Here is a 21,399-nt window from a genome sequence, read left to right as displayed (position 1 = left end):
AATCCTCGTATGTTTGGATTTTCTTTAGAAAATTTTGTAATTTCTTTAGTAATTTTATTTTTATTGAAACTAAAGTAGAGGGTGTCGTTAATAAATAAAAATAATTACTATATCAATAAAATAAAAATAAATTAAAAAGTAATCAAATTGTAATAATTAAAATAATTATTAATAATAAAACAATTAAAAATAAATTTTTTGCTAACAATAAACTGAAAATAATTGTTTTAAAAAACGCAAATTTTTTTAGAGTTTGTCCCAAAAATTTTGTGGGAGACAGGAGGAGGGGACGCTAACCAAGATTTTGCCCCGGGTGCAAAAGAGGCCAGAACCGTCACTGTTGCATTTCAAAAAATAAGCAATGCACACAAAGAACAATGTATGAAACGTAATAGCTGATAATCTCAGACCAAATGATTCTGAGTAACAGTCTCAGAATTTAGATTTTAAAAAGCAGAAAATAAAGTTTTTATCGCGATAGATTACTTGTTCATTATTGATTTATTATTATTTAACTTATTGCGGTTTAAACCTAGGGGAGAACCTTTGTCTTCACTATTTTCCTTTTATTTTGGGTTTTTCTATCACATTCTTAAATATATGTGTCTATTCTCTAAATCTTGAAAATTGTTTGTAAATGGACACCCAATCGCCATCTAATAAGCAGGATAATCCTAGTTAACATGTTTTGCACAGGGAGAACCTTTATCTTCACTTCTTTCACTGTTGTACAGTTAAAAAAAAAAAAAAATCTGATAGCAGCAGATTTTGATCCTTAGCAGATTTTTTTTTATTCTATTTTTATTTTTTTGCACTGATGAACCTTAGTTGAAAGACAAAATGCGATGTTTGAAAAGCTTTATATTTCTATTTTTGGGGAAATTTAGAATGAATCTACATTTCGGAATTATTTTTACTTTTAACAAAGCCAATTTTTGGCACAAATAAATCTTGGATTGTGATAATTTAATACCGTAGCTTGATGAAAGGGTGCGTTTACAGCAAAACGCAAAACAAAACATAAAATCGCAAAAATTAATTGTAATTTTATAATTTTTATAATTTTTGCTGAGATGTATTTGCAAAACTTTAAACCCGCTAAGGAAATTTTGCCATCAAATATAAACGTTTTCAAGTCTTATGCGGTATCCAAAATCAAAAGGCATTGATTCAAAATCCTGTGAAGATTTTTCAGACAACTTATTTGACTGGGTCTCTTCGTTCTGTTCCGACTTTAAGCAAATGATTCTAACGTAATTTGTTCTTGTGGTGCAACTACTTATTGATGGATTGATGGAAGCTAGTTTAGAGGTAATTATCCCAAACTGATCCCAATTTATAATTTGATAATAATTTGGTAATAATTAATTATAATTTGGTAATAATTTACCAATTATAATTTGGTAATAATTTGATCCCAAATTATAAAAATCAACTAATTCCCAACTGGAACTTTATCCAGCCAAAATTACCAGGTAAAAGACTGTTGGATTGTGATTTAAAATTACCAGACAAAATACTGTTGGATCACGATTTAAAATTATCAGACAAAAGACTGTCGGATCACGATTTAAAATTACCAGACAAAAGCTTTGGAATACAGGTGAAGGAAAACCCTTTTACTGTTCGACTCGTGCCTCCTCTCAAGGGAGATAGGAATAATTCTTCATCAAAGAAACACCCATCCAATTCAACTTGTTACTTAGTGGCACCAGATGGTGAAATTTTGCGCACCCTTGGTCGCAAAAATGCTGACTGGTACCTTAGTAAAGACCTTGCAGAACAGGTGAAGGAAGACCCTTTTACGATTCGACTGAAGTCAGAACCGAACTGGTGACCTGTTGGAGTATGTGATAAATATTATCAGACAACTCAAGAAATCCGCTGTGTTGTATGTGGTCAAACAGAATCCTGCGTGAGAAAAAATATTGTCCCGAAAGAATATCGTAATATCCTGAAAAGATCGTCTCACGACGTTCTTCTGTTATGTGTCACATGTCATAAAATCAGTAATAATTGCGATCAGGAGCTTCGTAAACGACTAGCTCAGGAATGTAGAGCTCCAATTGGGGCCATAGACAAGGTCAAAGCAACCAATCCTTTGTTGAAGAAAGTTGTATCAGCGGCAAGAACCATCAAATCCGCCAAAGATAAAATTCCATTCGACAGGCTTGCTGAACTCGAAGCGATAATTATTGAGTATTACAATGTCAGTTTGTTGACTAGCGAAGTACTTGAAGAAGCTTTAAAGATTGGAACACAATCGGTTAATAAAGAACCCCATGGCCGTAAAGTTGTAAGCTGCTACGTACAGAAACCTGGGGGTTTATAAAGCCTGGAAAACCGCTGGAGAAAGCATTTTATTGATTCAATGAAACCAGAGTTTTTACCGCCATACTGGTCTTTAGACCACAATAAAGAGAGGCTAGACAATAGGATGGCTCAAAATCGAGTTGATCTTGAAGATTACGTGAAATCAAGCTGTCGGTAGGGGTCAGGCAGTTTAATTTTCTTTTTTGTTTGGAAGATTATGACTATTTAGTGACTATAATGAGAAACAAGTTTTCAGTTTCTCAAATTTGAATTTTCCTTCTGATGTGTCAGTTCATTCAATGCTCTCCTCGAGTTAACATCTCAGTATCGGAGAGCGCGCATTTTGACTTATTTTATGCTAATCTTGTGAACACCTGTGAATAGTTATTATGAACAGGAAAAAGAGACGTAATGATATGGAATCCACACGATTATCTATGCAAGATTCAACAGCCCAAGGGACAATACGTGATTTGATTGATACGCTGACCAGTTCAGTCCATCAGATTTTAGAAACAGTTAAAGCAACGCGGGAAGAGATACAAAGTTTGAGATCTGAATTATCCGAAATCCGTTCAGACATTAGTGGTCTAACCTCCAAAGTGAATGATATTGAAATCATAACTGCGACCCACTCGGATACAATAATAGAGATTCAGGCAGAATTAAAAGATATACGAAAGAAAGAAACCCATGGATTAGGCCCTCTCACTGATAAGGTCCTCATATTGGAGAATTTGGAAAAGAAAGACAACATTATTGCTTGGAATTTAAAGGCTGCCTCGGTGCCGGAGGCCTCGACGAAAATGGAACATTTGCTGGAAAACTTCTTACAACTAAAAATTAATTTGGAAGTTAAAGAAGTACATGATAAATTTGTGAAAATACGACTCATGAACTCGGATGACCAATTCTCGGTACTTCAAGCGAATAAACATTTACCTGACCAGCTTTGGAAAAAATACCTTGATAAAGCGACAAAATTTGATTACAAAGGAGTTTTCTTCAGTGATGATGTTAGTAAGACCTGCAGGGAGATTCGCGCTACGCTGAATCAAAAAAAGAAAGAAATGAAGGATAAAGGTTTTGTTGCATGGATCCCACCCACATTATGCTACATAGACCAAGACGGGGTGAAACAAAAAAAAAGTTGTATAACATCCCACCAGTCGAATAAATTGTGTTATTTTTCTTATTTGTTTTTTTTGTCATTTTTAGTGATTTGTTAGGATTTGTTCATAATAGTCATTATATAAATGCGCAAATATGTGTTGGTGTGCACACATTGGTGCCAAAATGTGCGTGTTCTCTGTTGAATGAGAAAGAATGAACATACTTCCACCGAAACGAAATGGAATTCTCCGACGTATGCGGTTGTTATATGTGCTTAGATTAGTTTTCTTTTTTGAGTCTTTCGTTAAATTGTTGATTAACTGGAGTGAGGCTTTTTTGTTGATTTATGATGTTGAGTTTACATAATTTACCTGATCTTGCAAGCAGAACTAAACAGTTAGAGGAAAATCCATTTGATATACTGGAATGCATGAGGGATGTGAAGGATAATGAAGCAGAAATTTTGGAAGATAGCCCCAAAAACAAATATTCATTTATGAATGATTCTATCCCCACATGCAGTAATGTACGTTTTTCTAGTTTTAACTGCAGAGGTTTACTTAGTAGCATTGAGCTCATAAATGACATAATTAATAAAATTAAAATTGAAGCTTTAGCGGTAAAACAAACTTTCTTAAATGATAAGAATATTAACGATGTAATGTTTTTTGATTATGATTTTGTAGATGAGAGTAGAAAACACCATCAGCATGGTGGATTGGGATTTATCATAAGAAAATATTAAAATCGAAAATAAGACGAGACCTAATGATTTGGAATATAGAAATGATTTTTGAAACGTGTATTCTGCAATGTGAAGTTATTAAAAAATCAACAATTATGATATCTTTATATCGCCCACCTTCCGGAAGCATAGATCAACTTTTAATGCAATTTGAAATTCTATTAAATAAAGTATCACAAATGAATAAGTAAATATTTATTTTTGGTGATTTCAACCTAGACCTAATGAAAATTCAAGCAAAGCAAAATAATTCGAAGATAAGAGAATTTTTAGAACTAATGCTTTATCAAGGACTGCTCCCATCATGTCTGATTCCAACTCGAATAGATGATAATGGAGCAACATTAATTGATAATATTTGTTCTAATAGTACTTGTTTTTCAACTGTTGTCATATCAAAAGATATTCCAGATCACGGTGTGATAATTTCTGAATTTAATTTGGCCATATCTAAAAAAATAAACGTTATGAAAAAACAGGTCGTATAATAAATCATGAATCAATTGCGCGTTTAATTATTAAGCTAGGAGATATAGATTGGAAGGAAGTAGTCAGTACTGAGGATGCAAATAAGGCATTGGAAATGTTTTATAAATCATTTAATGATTTTTATAATGATATATGTCCGAAAGTTAAAAGGAAAACACCCAAGTCAATGTCACAAAAACTATGGATATCCCCGAGACTGTTAAAATGTATTAATGAAAAAAATAGACTATACAAAATTAAATGCAACTATCCGTCTGATGAAAACATTCCGTCTGAAATTATTATGAGAAGGAAATCTCTTCAGCTGCGCCCCAGCAGAAAATGTGGGAAATCTTGTGTGATAAATCAAATAAAAATAAACAAAGAGCAATACCGACTTTTCTTAATAATGGAAATGACGCTAATGAATCAACTGAAAAAAAGGATATTGCAGAATTATTTGCTAAGCATTTCAGTAAAATTGCCGAAGAATTGGTTAGAGATCTTTTGGATGAGTAATCAGATTATACACGATTTTTGCCCCAAAAATGAAGATAGATCACTGTATATGCTACCAGTATCATTTGATGAATACCAAAAAGCTATTAGTGATTTAAAGAGAGGAAATTCGGCTTCAGTAGATGATATCGACAAATCTTTTAAAGAAAATATCAGGAGTAATATATGAACCTCTTGCACAAGTTATAAATACGAGCATAAAAAATGGTGTCTTCCCTAATCTTCTGAAAAAGGCTAAGATAATCCTTACATTTAAAAAAGGCGAGGTTCAAGATCCCAATAATTACTATCCTATTGCACTCCTTTCGCCACTAGCTAAAATGTCTGAAAAAATAATGAAGTATAGACTTACATCATTTCTGGAAAAGATAAATTTTTTTTCGAAGTTCCATTTTGGTTTTTTAAAAGATAGATCGACAGAAGATGCCGTCGCCGCAACACATATTTTCATTAATGATGCTTTAGATGATGATTTTTTAGCAGCTGCATTGTTTTTTGATATTAAGAAAGCTTTCGACACTTTAAATCACGAAATTCTATTTAAAAAACTTGAAAATATGGGAATAAGAGGAGCACCTTTAAAATTAATCAAATCATATTTGCACAATCGAAGGTTTGTGGTAGATGTTGATGGTGAATATTCATCTGAGAAATCGAATAATAATATCGGTGTACCGCAAGGTTCAATTTTAGGACCTCTATTATTTTTAATATATATAAATGATCTCCCTAAATCTACTCCTGAAAATGCATTAACAATTATGTTTGCGGATGATACTGCAGCAAGTTTAAAAGCACCAACATTAGATGCACTGAAAGAAAAACTGATTGAAGTTGCAAAATCCATCAAAAATTGGTTCCAAATTAAAAAACTTGTCCCTAATTTTTTTAAAACAGAATTTATTATTTATGGAAGATCAAGGCAAAAGTTGAAAAATATTTCTCTGAATAAAATTACCATTCATATTATTCATGAAATCAAAAGAGTATACACAGCAAAATATTTAGGTATCGTTTTTGACCCTACCATGAATTTTAAAACACGTATTTCGTTGTTGAGACTAAAATCATCAAGAAATATAGGTTTGCTCCACCGACTAAAATTTTTATTCTCATATAAGGTTCTAAGAATCCTATATTTTTGCCTAATTGATGCACACCTCCAATATTGCTCAGCTATATTTTTGTTGACTTTTAAATCACATATTAAACCCTGCAAAACAAAGCTATTCGAATTCTAGATAAGTTTTTACAACACCCGAGGAGTACAGATAACCACTCTGAAACAAGCACTTCTTACCTGTTTTTAGACGTAATGACTCTTACACAGAAATCTTATCTCCTATTATCTAGTTGGTTTTTTAAGATTCATAATATGAAAAAAACTTCGTTTTCTTAAAGAGTTAAAGAGGCTGCGTCCCAAAGTCGAACCTTAAAACGTACAGGAATTAGGAGAGGCAGTTGCGGGGCTGCCGCCCCCTAAACCCCCCGCTTTTAAAGACTCTTTTGTACAGGTTTTTTGTTGTGGGGGTACTTCATTGTTACTAATTACTAGTTTCGGTGCAATGGTTCTCCTATCCTCTTGTGTTTAACATTTTTCGAAGTTATTCCATTATTCATTCATTTCAATTTTTTGTTAATTAAAAGAGGGCCTTTCCGAAGCAAAGAGCTTCGGTTCGGTTCGGTAAGGTTAGGGGGGCGGCAGCCCCCCACAACAAAAAACCTGTACAAAAGAGTCTTTAAAAGCGGGTGGTTTGGGGGGCGGCAGCCCCCCAACTGCCTCTCCTAATTCCTGTACGTTTTAAGGTTCGACTTTGGGACGCAGCCTCTTTAACTCTTTAAGAAAACGAAGTTTTTTTCATATTATTTCTGTACGTTTTTCTACAATCCATGGTGGATGTAATTTAATAATTCCTGTACTCCTCGTACAGGAATTAGGAGAGGAAGTTGGGTGGCTGCCGCCCCCCAACCCCCCGCTTTTAAATCATTGTATAAAATAGAAAAAAAAATAGATAGAATGACCGAAATGTTTCTTTTGCTCATAAGAAGCTAATATTCTGTTATCTCTCAAATGATAAGCTGTCCAGGTGTTATCAAAATTATACACTTTTATTTTGATCTTGTGAAAAAAAACTGCCCGTAAGGGACTTGAACCCTTGACCCGAGGATTAAAAGTCCCACGCTCTACCGACTGAGCTAACCACTTGCATGTGTGTAAATATAACTTTTAAATAAGTTTTAAAAATTTCAAATTAACATGGGCTCTTATGGAGATAATATGAAAAAAACTTCGTTTTCTTAAAGAGTTAAAGAGGCTGCGTCCCAAAGTCGAACCTTAAAACGTACAGGAATTAGAAGAGGCAGTTGGGGGGCTGCCGCCCCCCAAACCCCCAGCTTTTAAAGACTCTTTTGGACAGGTTTTTTTTGTGGGGGGACTTCATTGTTACTAATTACTAGTTTCGGCGCAATGGTTCTCCTGTCCTCTTGTGTTTAACATTTTTCGAAGTTATTCCATTATTCATTCATTTCAGTTTTTTGTTAATTAAAAGAGGGCCTTTCCGAAGCCAAGAGCGGGGGGTTAGCAAAAAAACAAAAAACCTGTACAAAAGAGTCTTTAAAAGCTGGGGGTTTGGGGGGCGGCAGCCCCCCAACTGCCTCTTCTAATTCCTGTACGTTTTAAGGTTCGACTTTGGGACGCAGCCTCTTTAACTCTTTAAGAAAACGAAGTTTTTTTCATATTATTTCTCTACGTTTTTCTACAATCCATGGTGGATGTAATTTAATAATTCCTGTACTCCTCGTACAGGAGTACTCCTCGTACAGGAATTAGGAGAGGAACCCCCCCCCCCCTCCCCCCCGCTTTTAAATCATTGTATAAAATAGAAAAAAATAGATAGAATGACCGAAATGTTTCTTTTGCTCATAAGAAGCTAATATTCTGTTATCTCTCAAATGATAAGCTGTCCAGGTCTTATCAAAATTTTTTTGATGTTGTGAAAAAAAACCGCCCGTAAGGGACTTGAACCCTTGACCCGAGGATTAAAAGTCTCACGCTCTACCAACTGAGCTAATAACTTGCATGTGTGTAAATATAACTTCTCAATAGCTTTTAAAAATTTCAAATTAACATGGGCTCTTATGGAGAGAAATCCGTTAATTAAATAGCTAATGGGTGGTTTCTGGAAAACAGGGAAGGAGTTATCGGATCAAGCTGAAATTTCGCGGATAAGCTCCTGGGCCGTAGGGGACCTTAACTTGTGAATTTCAGCCCGATCGGACAACGTTAAAAGGGGTGGGGGGGGGGGGGGGGGGGGTTGGAGGGTCGAAACTTTCGGGGGGTTAAGATTTTCCTACGAAACTTTCATGGGCACTTACTCGGAGAATTCTGCATCGAATGAGTCTTCGTACACCCAGATCCGATGTCGGATGTGACCTGTAGGCGTCTAGGAAAAAAAAGTAAATGAATTTTAAGTGGCTATGCGTGGTTTCTGGAAAACAGGGAAGGAGTTATCGGATCAAGCTGAAAATTCGCGGATAAGCTCCTGGGCCCTAGGGGACCTTAACTTGTGAATTTCAGCCCGATCGGACAACGTTAAAGGGGGGCTTGGGTTGACAGGTCGAAACTTTCGGCCAGATTTTCCCCATGAAGAAAACGTTGGAGGGGGATGAAATTTTGCAGGTTTCTTAGTTGGAGCTCGGGCTACGAAATGCATCCCTCCCCATCCCTCTGCGACCACTGGAACCGAAGATCGCTTAACATTGTCGTGGTTCGCCTCTTTATAGAGGCACGAGTGTGCCTCCTTGAAATGGGTTAATTAAGTAGCTAATGCGTGGTTTCTGGAAAACAGGATCGAGCTGAAATTTCGCGGATAAGCTTGTGAATTTCAGCCCGATCGGACAACGTTAAAGGGGTGGGATGGAGTTGGGGGGTCGAAACTTTCGGGGGGTTAAGATTTTCCTACGAAACTTTCAAGGGCACTTACTCGGAGAATTCCGCATCGAATGAGTCTTCGTACACCCAGATCCGATGTCGGCTGTGACCTGTAGGCGTCGAGGAAAAAAAAGAACATGAACTTTAAGTGGCTATGCGTGGTTTCTGGAAAACAGGGAAGGAGTTATCGGATCGAGCTGAAATTTCGCGGATAAGCTCCTGGGCCCTAGGGGACCTTAACTTGTGAATTTCAGCCCGATCGGACAACGTTAAAGGGGGCTGGGGTTGACGGGTCGAAACTTTCGGCCAGATTTTCCCCATGAAGGAAAAGTTGGAGGGGGATGAAATTTGGCAGGTTTCTTAGTTGGAGCTCGGGCTACGAAATGCATCCCTCTGCGACCACTGGAACCGAAGATCGCTTAACATTGTCGTGGTTCGCCTCTTTATAGAGGCACGAGTGTGCCTCCTTGAACATGTACATAATTTCTTTTTTAACCAGAATTTACTGTCCAAACATCAAAATTCACTGATAACTATATGTGTTAACCCGTACAAACTACCTCTGGTGAAAAATGAAAGATCCCGTTTCAACCTCCGGTATATGATCCCATCAATACACAACAAAAATCATTAAATAAATTTGTTGAGTTACCAAAAGGATCTTTCAAGAGACGATTTAAAAGTTATATAATGGAATCTCCTTGCAAGAACGGTTGGTACAATTTTGTTATTCTATATTTTATTTTGGCCCAACTCCGCTTACTCCACCTCAAATACTCTGATTAAACATACTGTTTTTTTGTTGTTTTTTTTTATTGATGAAATAGTGGTTCATTTTTTGTTTGTTCTGTATCAATGAGGATTGTTAAATTTTGTTTATATGTCTTGTCCAGTAGTCGAGCTTGTCTCTCCATTTGAGCAAGTTGAAGATTTTGATGAATATGAAATTTTGAATAAATGAAGCTGAATCTGTGACTTGGCGCTGAATTTGGAAACAGGCTCATAATTTTTCTGTCATGATGTTTCATTCAATTTTTCAAACCAAAAGAGCGTTTTGAATTCTCTAAAGAATAACCAAGAAAGAAGTCCAAATACATCAATATCTAGAAATGTTCTTATTAATAGTTTTGTCATATTTTTGGTTTTATTGCTTTTACCTTCTAGGAAAAACCAAGGATCCCACAGAACTACTTCAGAAAATGATTGGACTAGGAAAAAGAAATTATGGCATCAACTACGATTTTGCCGCAATTCTTTCTTACGTCTCTGTAACGCCCCTGTGTTGCCTATAGTAAAGAGTCATGTGTCTTTATTGCGTCCTTTTCAGTTATTTTCTTTCCCGCCACCAGTGTGTGGAGATGGCCGTAGAAACTTGAGGAAAGTCATCAATTAGAAATTCAATGCCTCTTTCAAGTGCTAGAAGTTATTGAAAGGCAATCAGCCGTCCTCGCATGCGCTTTTTTGCCACCCGCCCCGTAACCACATATGATATTAAATAAGAATTTTGAGATAGCCATTTTGGTCAAAATTGTCGAAGAGTTTAGTAATTCTGTTTCCATTGATGACGTAATGTGATATTAAGAGAGCGTGAAACAAAATTTAGGCCTTTCAGAAGAAAAACTTTTTTTTGAGAATTTGAATAAGAAAATAATATGCCACGTAGCTAAATAATACGGCATCATTCTGGTATACTGTGCTGAAATTTTGGTTCAAGGTTATGAAGTGCTTTTTAGTCCACGCTATGACCTCCCGTTTCCAGCTCCTATGAAGTGAACTTGCGTCAACAAATGCAATCGGTAGAAGATTTCTTTTCACTCTTTTGAACCATATTTGAAAAGTGCGAGTTAAGCCATTTAATTTTTTTGGTGAGACGATAACCGCTCAAAAGGGACAAAAACTACAGTTGTCACAATAAAAAGAAGGAAAGAAAATTGAAAACTGCGTTTATTTTCAAGGCAAGACAATACAAAATTCGTCAATCAGAGATCGCCGTATAATACAAAAAGTACATTTTATATAAAACAAGACACGAGATCTAATTATTTTCCGAATATAAAAGCACTCTAGACTAAAACTCAACGACAATATAAAAATCATCTTGCTTCATGTCTATTTGTCAAGTTTCAGATACACGATATGTCTATTTCGACCTACTGAGAGTGAATGAAAGAAATAGCATGAAAGACAATAGCAAATAAAAAGAGAGGAGGTGTTTGCGCAGAAACACACTGAAAGACACAGAACTGGCATTCTAGAGTCAGCTTGCTGAAATTCCTATACTCTCGATAACAATAAGATTTTTAGGACACATCACTTACACATTTTTCGTCATGATTCTGCCTTCGCGCGTGCGCAATTACAAATTTCTAGCGAATTACATTTGGAATATAGAAAACATGTTGAAGCTATTACTTAGACGCTTTGGGAAACTTCCCAACCCGCGCAAATTGATGTGTCCCATTTCTTAGCCAAATTTTGAATACTTTATAATATTCATGCTGCATGCTGGGCTTGGTCTAATAAACCTTGAGACAACCAAAAGAATTCCCGCCCTACAAATGTTTGTATGTAGATTACCAAATCTTAAATGTTTTTAAGCTTCATCTTACAGTTCCTTTTTTTTCAAATAAGTAAAATTACAGTGTTCCGGAAACTAGGCCAACATATTTCCAACTTATATATTGCTTTCAGAAAATGCAAACTTCCTCTAAGGTAAGTTATGGCGAAGATCGAGCTCAATAAGACAGGAGAGCTTAATTTTTGTAAGTTTGTTATTGTTATCTCTATTCGACTATAAAGTTCCTATCCAAATTCTCAGTTTTTTTTGCCATCATCATCACAATATAGAATATATTTATTTATCTCCTTCTAAGTATATCATAGCATAATATTAAAATTCTATATGCAAAGTCACTGAATTCGTTAAAAAGATTACACTCAGTTAGGTACTGTTATCATTTCTTTATAATTGAGTTATTTTTTTCTTAAAGCATTGGAGTCAATTCATAAAAATGTAGGGTGGGGTGAAAATTTTGTTGCTTTTAAATGGAAATACCAAAATGGCGTTTTTCAATGAAAATACTCCAAAAACAAGGATTTTTCAAAATTTGGGAAGAGGAAAACAGGAAAACATCTAGGGTGGTGGTGGGGGTGAATTCACCTCAACGATTTCACCGCCCCAATTGATGCCCCTGACTGCGGGACTGGGTAATCACACCCCCAAACCTATTTCTCATGTTAATCAACGGATTGTTTCATACTTTACCCCTTCCCCACTCTTCTGTTGGTCTGAAAAAATATTTGAATCTTAATAACCTATTTTCAATTTACCACTTTCACATATTTCCGACCCCTGTATACGCGTACACAACCGCTTTTTACTTTCCAGATTTTACTAAATACTTCCCCTCTTTTCCCTTATACTGCTTTGGTTAGAGAGACATATACTGGCGACCATGGATTTTAAGAGTTTCTAATACTTTTCCTTGAAAAAAAAAAAACAACTCTTATGTAGAAGAATCAGGATATTTAGACACAGCCAAAAAAAAAAAAAAAAAAAATAAAAAAAAACATCTGACTCTAGTGCCGTCAAATAAAATTGCGAAAACCCGCTCCCAGAACCCAAACGAAACACTTCTACTAAATGCACTAATATTGACAGGGCAGTATTTACATTTTATGTTACCATAAAGTCAAGTGTCGGAAGCACCACGCAAATTGAGCGGTTAATCTCAGTCTTGGGATGTGTTCCTGAACTCGATTATAATTAACAATCATTAATTATTTGTTATTACCTTTGGCCTACAATGGGATATAACAACAATTTTAGACACTAAAACACGCATAATACATAAAGGGGGCTGATAGTGTAGCTTGCTCTGCACTTATAGCAACACAAATTGTCTGCAATTTTGTGTTATATGTTGTATAGGAATAAAAATTAATGTTAATTGATTTCTGGAACATATCCTCAATCTAAATATTCTTGTACAATAAATGGAATTTCAAAGCCCCATGAAAGCTCGGGTTACGTTTTCAAACAAAATAAAGATACAATTAAGCCAAGGGCTTATTCCAAAATACAGATTTTTTATATATTTATTTCAACTGCTTTTATTTATTTATTTTAACTTCTTTTGTCCTTAGTTGAACCCTGCTAGTTCATATAACGCCAAAATATTTTTTTTATAGATAATCAAGGCCTTGTCCAGGATTGTTATTCGAGGGGAGGGGGACGAAAAAACTTTGAAGTGTATCAAAAATGTGGTTTTAGACAATTTTATTGTTTTTACAAGTCGGACAAAAATTTCGTGGGGGGAAGGTCAAAGCCCATCCCCCTGGATATGGCCTTGCACATCATAATTCTAAGGATATATCAAGGCAAACACGAAATATATTCCCTTATTGTTTGTGTCAAGTTTCGCTAAGGTTTTGTTTCATTTAATTTCTTCTGACGAAACTTTGTCGAAAGCTTAGAGCACATAGAAATAATTTTAATTTATTAAATACAATTTTTTGTGTATGCAAATGAAAACTACTCATTTGAGGCAATACCTTTGTTTTTTTGACAGCCTAAAGTGTTGTGGGGTGGATCCAAGGGCACATCCCTAATTTTTGTTCGAGGGAGGGGTATTTTTTCGTTTTTTGCAAAAAAACTTAAAAACGCATCGAAATTTCCTTTATATTCATTTTCATTTTGTTTTTAAGAGTCAGAGCCACCTCCTAGATACAACCTTGGGTGGACCTTTCAAGATCGAGGGTCAAAGGCCCATTGCCTCCATTTTAGAAGCTTATTTTTTATACGAGGCGTGTTTTTAAAGTAAGGTCCGATTGAATACAACTAAACAACGAAAGATAATTTTTAAAAAAGTGAATTTATTTTAATAAAGTACATACTTTACCCTATTTAATGGCATAGTTGACAAGCTTGTTCAAACACTTATTATTCTTCTCAACTAATTTAAAGTAACCTTTTCATAAAAATTTACCACCAGCACCGATAACCATAGGTTCACTGCCGTTTTTACATCATCGTCATCATCATAATGGTTCTTACTGAGGTGGCAACCGGTTGAACTGGAGATATCACACCCAAATCAAGGCAACAGAACATGGAATAGAAAACACGTAGCATCCTGAAAAAAGGGAATTGTCCTTCTTCATGACAGTGCATGACCTCACGCTGCAGGTTAAACCTGCTATTCGTTGGACAGTTTTGGCAGAGAATTTTTAGGCCCTTCACCCAACAGTCCTGATCATGCGCCAAGCGATTACCATCCGTTTCTACACCTCAAGCACAGCTTAGATACCAATACAGTTATGAAAACTCCTACCTTGCCCATGAGAAGCTGTTGGTAGAGAGCTCTGAACTTGGCGCCTCCTCCAAGCCCGTGCTCCGACGAGTAGATCGTACTATAACACCATAGGCGGGAACGCAATTTTGTTTTGTATTGGTATCTAAGCTGTGAATTGCTCCGACTTTTAGATTCAGACAGCCAGTTTCTTGTCTCCAGCCGCTAGCATCGCTACTGCGCACTGTGTCCCAAAAATAGATCGAGTTTTAACAACTGTATTGGTATCTTAGCTGTGACCTCAAGCAACACCTAAGTGGCAACCGTTACAATGATGACGTCGACGTAAAAATGGCAGTGAATTTTGGATTACCAGAGCTGACAACAAGTTTTTAACAGAGGTTACTTTAAAATTAGTTGAGAGGTAGGATAAGTGTCTGAACAAACCTGGCAACCATGCTGTTGAATAGAGTGAAGTGTGCTCTCTCTGAAAATAAATTTACTATTTTGAAATAATCTTTTGTTCTGTACTTCTGTTCAAACGGACCTTACTTTAAAAACAACCCTCGTATGTTTGGATTTTCTTTAGAAATTTTTGTAAATTTTGTAATTTCTTTAGTAATTTTATTTTTATTGAAACTAAAGTAGAGGGTGTCGTTAATAAATAAAAATAATTACTATATCAATAAAATAAAAATAAATTAAAAAGTAATCAAATTGTAATAATTAAAATAATTATTAATAATAAAACAATTAAAAATAAATTTTTTGTTAACAATAAACTGAAAATAATTGTTTTAAAAAACGCAAATTTTTTTAGAGTTTGTCCCAAAAATTTTGTGGGAGACAGGAGGAGGGGACGCTAACCAAGATTTTGCCCCGGGTGCAAAAGAGGCCAGAACCGTCACTGTTGCATTTCAAAAAATAAGCAATGCACACAAAGAACAATGTATGAAACGTAATAGCTGATAACCTCAGATCAAATGATTCTGAGTAACAGTCTCAGAATTTAGATTTTAAAAAGCAGAAAATAAAGTTTTTATCGCGATAGATTACTTGTTCATTATTGATTTATTATTATTTAACTTATCGCGGTTTAAACCTAGGGGAGAACCTTTGTCTTCACTATTTTCCTTTTATTTTGGGTTTTTCTATCACATTCTTAAATATATGTGTCTATTCTCTAAATCTTGAAAATTGTTTGTAAATGGACACCCAATCGCCATGTAATGAGCAGGATAATCCTAGTTAACATGTTTTGCACAGGGAGAACCTTTATCTTCACTTCTTTCACTGCTGTACAGTTAAAAAAAAAGAAAAATCTGATAGCAGCAGATTTTTTTTTATTCTATTTTTTTTTTGCACTGATGAACCTTAGTTGAAAGACAAAATGCGATGTTTGAAAAGCTTTATATTTCTATTTTTGGGGAAATTTAGAATGAATCTACATTTCGGAATTATTTTTACTTTTAACAAAGCCAATTTTTGGCACAAATAAATCTTGGATTGTGATAATTGTGATACCGCAGCTTGATGAAAGGTTGCGTTTACAGCAAACAAAAAAACAAAACATAAAATCACACAAATTAATTGTATTTTAATAATTTTTATAATTTTTGCTGAGATGTATTTGCAAAACTTAAAACCCGCTAAGGAAATTTTGCCTTCAAATATAAACGTTTTCAAGTCTTATGCGGTATCCAAAATCAAAAGGCATTGATTCAAATTCCTGTGAAGATTTTTCAGACCACTTATTTGACTTGGTCTCTTCGTTCTGTTCCGACTTTAAGCAAATGATTCTAACATAATTTGTTCTTGTAGTGCAGCCACTTATTGATGGATCGATGGAAGCTAGTTTAGTGGTAATTATCCCAAACTGATCCCAATTTATAATTTGATAATAATTTGGTAATAATTAATTATAATTTGGTAATAATTTACCAATTATAATTTGGTAATAATTTGATCCCAAATTATAAAAATCAACTAATTCCCAACTGGAACTTTATCCAGCCAAAATTACCAGGTAAAAGACTGTTGGATTGTGATTTAAAATTACCAGACAAAATACTTTTGGATCACGATTTAAAATTATCAGACAAAAGACTGTTGGATCACGATTTAAAATTACCAGACAAAAGACTGTTGGATCACAATTTAAAATTACCAGACAAAAGACCGTTGGATCATAATTTAAAATTACCAGACAAAAGACTGTTGGATCACGATTTAAAATTACCAGACCAAAGACTGTTGGATCACGATTTAATATTACCAGACAAAAGACTGTTGGATCACGATTTAAAATTACCAGACAAAAAACTGTTGAATCAAGATTGAAAATTACCAGACATTGATAACCATAAAGCAACGAAGCCGCTCAATATTGGTAAATAGACACAAGTATCAAAATCACAACATCATATAAAGCATATACAACAACATTAAAAAAAAACTATAAAATCGAGTGACATAATTAAGCCCAATTAAACGGAAGCACGATTAATATACAGTCTGTAAAAGGTTAAATCAATAGACTGTTGTCAACTAGTAGTAATTGTTTAAGTTCTCATTGCATTTGAAATAAAATAATCACTGAGACATTAAACGTAATTCAAATAAAAAAAGGAGGCAATGTACGAGTTACCAGTCCCTACAAATATAGTTTTATTTTTAATAATTAAGATAATTTTGCTTATACTAAAGTTCAAGAAGCATGTACAGTTTTAAAGTACACTAACTAGGTAGACATTTATGAAAATAGTATCACCATCTAACTTATAATTACCCCAAAGTAGACAATTTTAGTAAGCAATCTACCGGCAGCCCTATTCATCAACAACTAATAATAACAATAACGCCAATAATATAATAGGTGACAAGGCCATACCCAGGGAAGGAAGGAGGAGTACCGGAGTTTGAACCCCCCCTTCCTGAATTTTTCTCCAACTCATAAAAACGTAACATAAATGCATGTAAACAAAATTTATACGTCTTATTGAGGTTTTTTGTGTTACCCTCCTCCCCCCAAAAAAAATCCACGATACGCCTTTGGTGGTGAGTGAAATGGTAGCTTACTCGTAATAGGTACATAACCTTATTTTTAATTACATAAAAAAAATGGCCATTTTTAAGCTGTGGTGTTAGTTGCGGGGGGGGGGGGTGTTCTCCACCTAGATTTTGAACATTTTCTTGGTTATTTTTTTTTTTTTTTTTTAACGTTTGTTTTCAAATTTTCATTGAAAAAATAGGGAAAATTCTCATGGTTTTTGAAAAAAAAGAATATTCCTCTCCCCTAATTTTCATGAATCGAGACCACTGATTTTGAGCACGCGATTTTAAAGTTTACACTTCACCAACTCAAAATTTGATGGCGGGAAAACATGTTCAATTGGGACACCGGATCTTTTTCCGCCTTTACTTTTAAATTTATACCCTCGATCGAAATGATTGTGAATTAAGAATGAAGAAATTACGTAAAATAATTATACATCTTTAAGCTCAAACAGGTCACTTCGTCCCTATCCAAAAACGGGACTTTGCAATAAATTTGACCCTTACATAATCTTTGATACACCAGGCCATGGGCTGCTTAAAAATTAGATGGCACTTAGAGTCTCTCTCCGTCGAGTTCCGTAAATTCTTTTAACACAGCGAGAGCGAAATTTAACCGTTCTCGGAGCTGAATATAACAGCTGTTTTGGCGTATATCCATTAGACGATATGTGCAAGACTGTCGTATCGAATTGATATCTATATATATATATATAAACTAGCTGTTGGGGTGGCGCTTCGCGCCACCCCAACACCTAGTTGGTGGGGCGCTTCGTGCCCCCCCCGAAGCCCTTCCGTGCGCGTAAATCGTTACGCGCCATATTAGTTACGCGCCATTGTAGTTGTGTCCCTGTGTCCCACCTGTGAATAGAGATAGATATAAATATATGTTTTTAACTACGTAAAACATGCGAATATACAACATTCTTCGCTGTCCCATTGTCTGTGTATATAAATAGATTGTCAGGTTTACTGACTCTTGAACATGCAACATATAATTGTCAATGGGAAAAACAATCCGTATTCAGATCTATACCTCATTATTCTAATGATGTGTCCCTGTGTCCCGGTCGTCATTTATATTCTCTGTGTCCCGTTCGTCATTTGTGTCCCGGTGTCCCAATTTGTAATTTCTCTTTGAGTGTCCCGGTCGTCATTTATATTCCCTGTGTCCCGGTGTCCCGGTCGTCATTTGTGTCCCGGTCTGTAATTTCTATTCGAACAATCCCTGTGTCCCGGTCGTCATTTATATATCCCGCCTGTGCCCCGGCGTCCCCGTTGTAGTTGTGTCCCTGTGTCCCGGTCGTCATTTATATTCCCTGTGTCCCGGTCGTGATTTGTGTCCGGTTGTCCCTGTCTGTAATTTCTCTTTGAGGTTCCCGGTCGTCACTTATATTCCCTCTGTCTCGGTCGTCATTTGTGTCCCGGTCTGTAATTTCTCTTTGAGTGTTTTTTCTTTTTAGTTTTTTTTTAGTTTTTTATCTTTTTTCTTTGTTCAGTTTTCTTTTTCTTCTTTATTTTTCAGCGTCACTATGAAGTACATATCGACGAACCTTTGTTTTTTTAACTTAAATCTGGTAGGCATTGATGACCTTATCCATAGAGAACGGATCCGTTCCAATTATGTCAATCACGTATCTAGAATTTGTGCTTAATCTTCCCATCAAGTTTCATCCCGATCTCTCCACTCTAAGCGTTTTCCAAGATTTTTGTTTCCCTCCCCTATGTCTTCGGATCCAATTCGAGTCAAAAATCGAGCATCTGAGACATAAGATCGTTCGATATATCAAGTTTCATTAAGATCCGATCACTTATTCGTAAGATAAAAATACCCCAATTTTCACGTTTTCCAAGAATTCCGGTTTCCCCCTTCAGCTCCCCCCAATGTCATAGGATCTGCTCGGAATTTAAAATAAGAGCTTTAAAGCACAAGATCCTTCTAAATATCAAATTTCATAAAGATCTGATCACCCGTTCCTAAGTTACAAATACCTCATTTTTCCGAATTACCCCCCCCCTCCCCCAACTCCGCCAAATAGAGCGGATCCGGTCCAGTTATGTCAGTCATGTATCTTAGACTTGTTTTATTCTTCCCATCCAGTTTCATCCTGATCTCTCCGCTTTAAGTATTTTCTAAGATCCCCCCCCCCAATGACGCTGAATCCGGTTGATATTAAAAACAAGAGATCTGAGTTACGAGGTACTTCTAAATATGAAGTTTCATGAAGATCCGATCACTCTTTCGTACGATAAAAATACGTCATTTTTTCTAATTTTTCAGAATTAATCCCCCCCCCAATTCCCCCAAATAAAGCGGATTCGTTCCAATTATTTCAATCACGTATCTAAGACTTCTGATTATTTATCCTACCAAGTTTCATCCCGATCCCTCCACTCTAAGCGTTTTCCATAATTTTAGGTCTCCCCCCCCCCCTCCAACCTCCCCCAATGTCACCAGATCTGGTCAGGATTTGACATAAGAGCTTTGAGACATGATATCCTTCTAAATATTAAATTTCGTTGAGATCCGATCACCAGTTTGTAAGTTAGAAATACCTCATTTTTACAAATTTTTCAGAATTAGCCCTTCACCCCCCAACTACCCCAAAGAGAGCGGATCCGTTCCGCTTATGTCAATCATGTATCTAGAATTTGTGCTTATTTTTCCCACCAAGTTTCATCCCGATCCTTCCGCTCTAAGTGTTTTCCAAGACTTTAGGTTTCCCCCTCCCAACTCCCCCCCCCCAATATAACCAGATCGGGTCGGGATTTAAAACAAGAGCTCTGAGACACGATATACTTCCAAACATCAAATTTTATTAAGATCTGATCAACCGTTCGTATGTTAAAAATACTTCATTTTTTCTATTTTTCCGAATTAACCGCCCCCCCCACTCCTTCCCCCCAGGTTAAGATTGATTGGAAGATAGAAATGAAGGAAGATAGAAATTATTCAACTTGCTACTTAGTGGCACCAGATGGTGAAATTTTGCCCACCCTTGGTCGCAAAAATGCTGACTGGTACCTTAGTAAAGACGTTGCAGAACAGGTGAAGGAAGACCCTTTTACGATTCGACTGAAGTCAGAACCAAACTGGCGACCTGTTGGAGTATGTGATAAATATTATCAGACACCTCAAAAAATCTGCTGTGTTGTATGTGGTCAAACAGAATCCTGCGTGAGAAAAAATATTGTCCCGAAAGAATATCGTAATACCCTGAAAAGCTATCAGTCTCACGACGTTCTTCCGTTATGTGTCACATGTCATAAAATCAGTAATAATTGCGATCAGGAGCTTCGTAAACGACTAGCTGAGGAATGTAGAGCTCCAATTGGGGCCATAGACAAGGTCAAAGCAACCAATCCTTTATTGAAGAAAGTTGTATCAGCGGCAAGAACCATCAAATCCGCTAAAGATAAAGTTCCATTCGACAGGCTTGCTGAACTTGAAGCGATAATTACTGAGTATTACAATGTCAGTTTGTTGACTAGCGAAGTACTTGAAGAAGCTTTAAAGATCGGAACACAATCGGTTAGCAAAGAACCGCGTGACCGTAAAGTTGTAAGCTGCTATGTACAGAAACCTGAGGGTTTATTAAGCCTGGAAATACTTTGGAGAAAGCATTTTATTGATTCAATGAAACCGAAGTTTCTACCACCACACTGGCCTTTTAGACCACAATAAAGAGAGGCTAGACAATAGGATGGCTCAAAATCGAGTTGATCCTGAAGATTACGTGAAATCAAGCTGTCGGTAGGGGTCAGGCAGTTTAATTTTCTTTTTTGTTTGGAAGATTATGACTATTTAGTGACTATAATGAGAAACAAGTTTTCAATTTCTCAAATTTGAATTTTCCATCTGATGCGTCAGTTCATTCAATACTTTCCTCGAGTTAACATCTCAGTATCGGAGAGCGCGCATTTTGACTTATTTTATGCTAATCTTGTGAACACCTGTGAATAGT

The 21,399-nt window shown here is 35.8% G+C and overlaps 1 protein-coding gene across 1 annotated transcript; it reads left to right on the top strand.

The window, feature by feature from the left end:
• Window positions 1–20,366: 20,366 nt before the first annotated feature.
• On the top strand, window positions 20,367–21,119 carry LOC136037495 (exonuclease 3'-5' domain-containing protein 2-like). Its single transcript, XM_065720212.1, has one exon. It carries the CDS (start codon window positions 20,367–20,369, stop codon window positions 21,117–21,119), a length of 753 nt encoding a protein of 250 aa, XP_065576284.1.
• The last annotated feature ends 280 nt before the right edge of the window (window positions 21,120–21,399 follow it).

The sequence above is a fragment of the Artemia franciscana genome, chromosome 17 (assembly GCF_032884065.1).
Source record: "Artemia franciscana chromosome 17, ASM3288406v1, whole genome shotgun sequence".
NCBI lineage: Eukaryota > Metazoa > Arthropoda > Branchiopoda > Anostraca > Artemiidae > Artemia > Artemia franciscana.
Note: the sequence above shows the minus strand (reverse complement) of the source record. Positions and strands in the feature narration are given on the sequence as shown.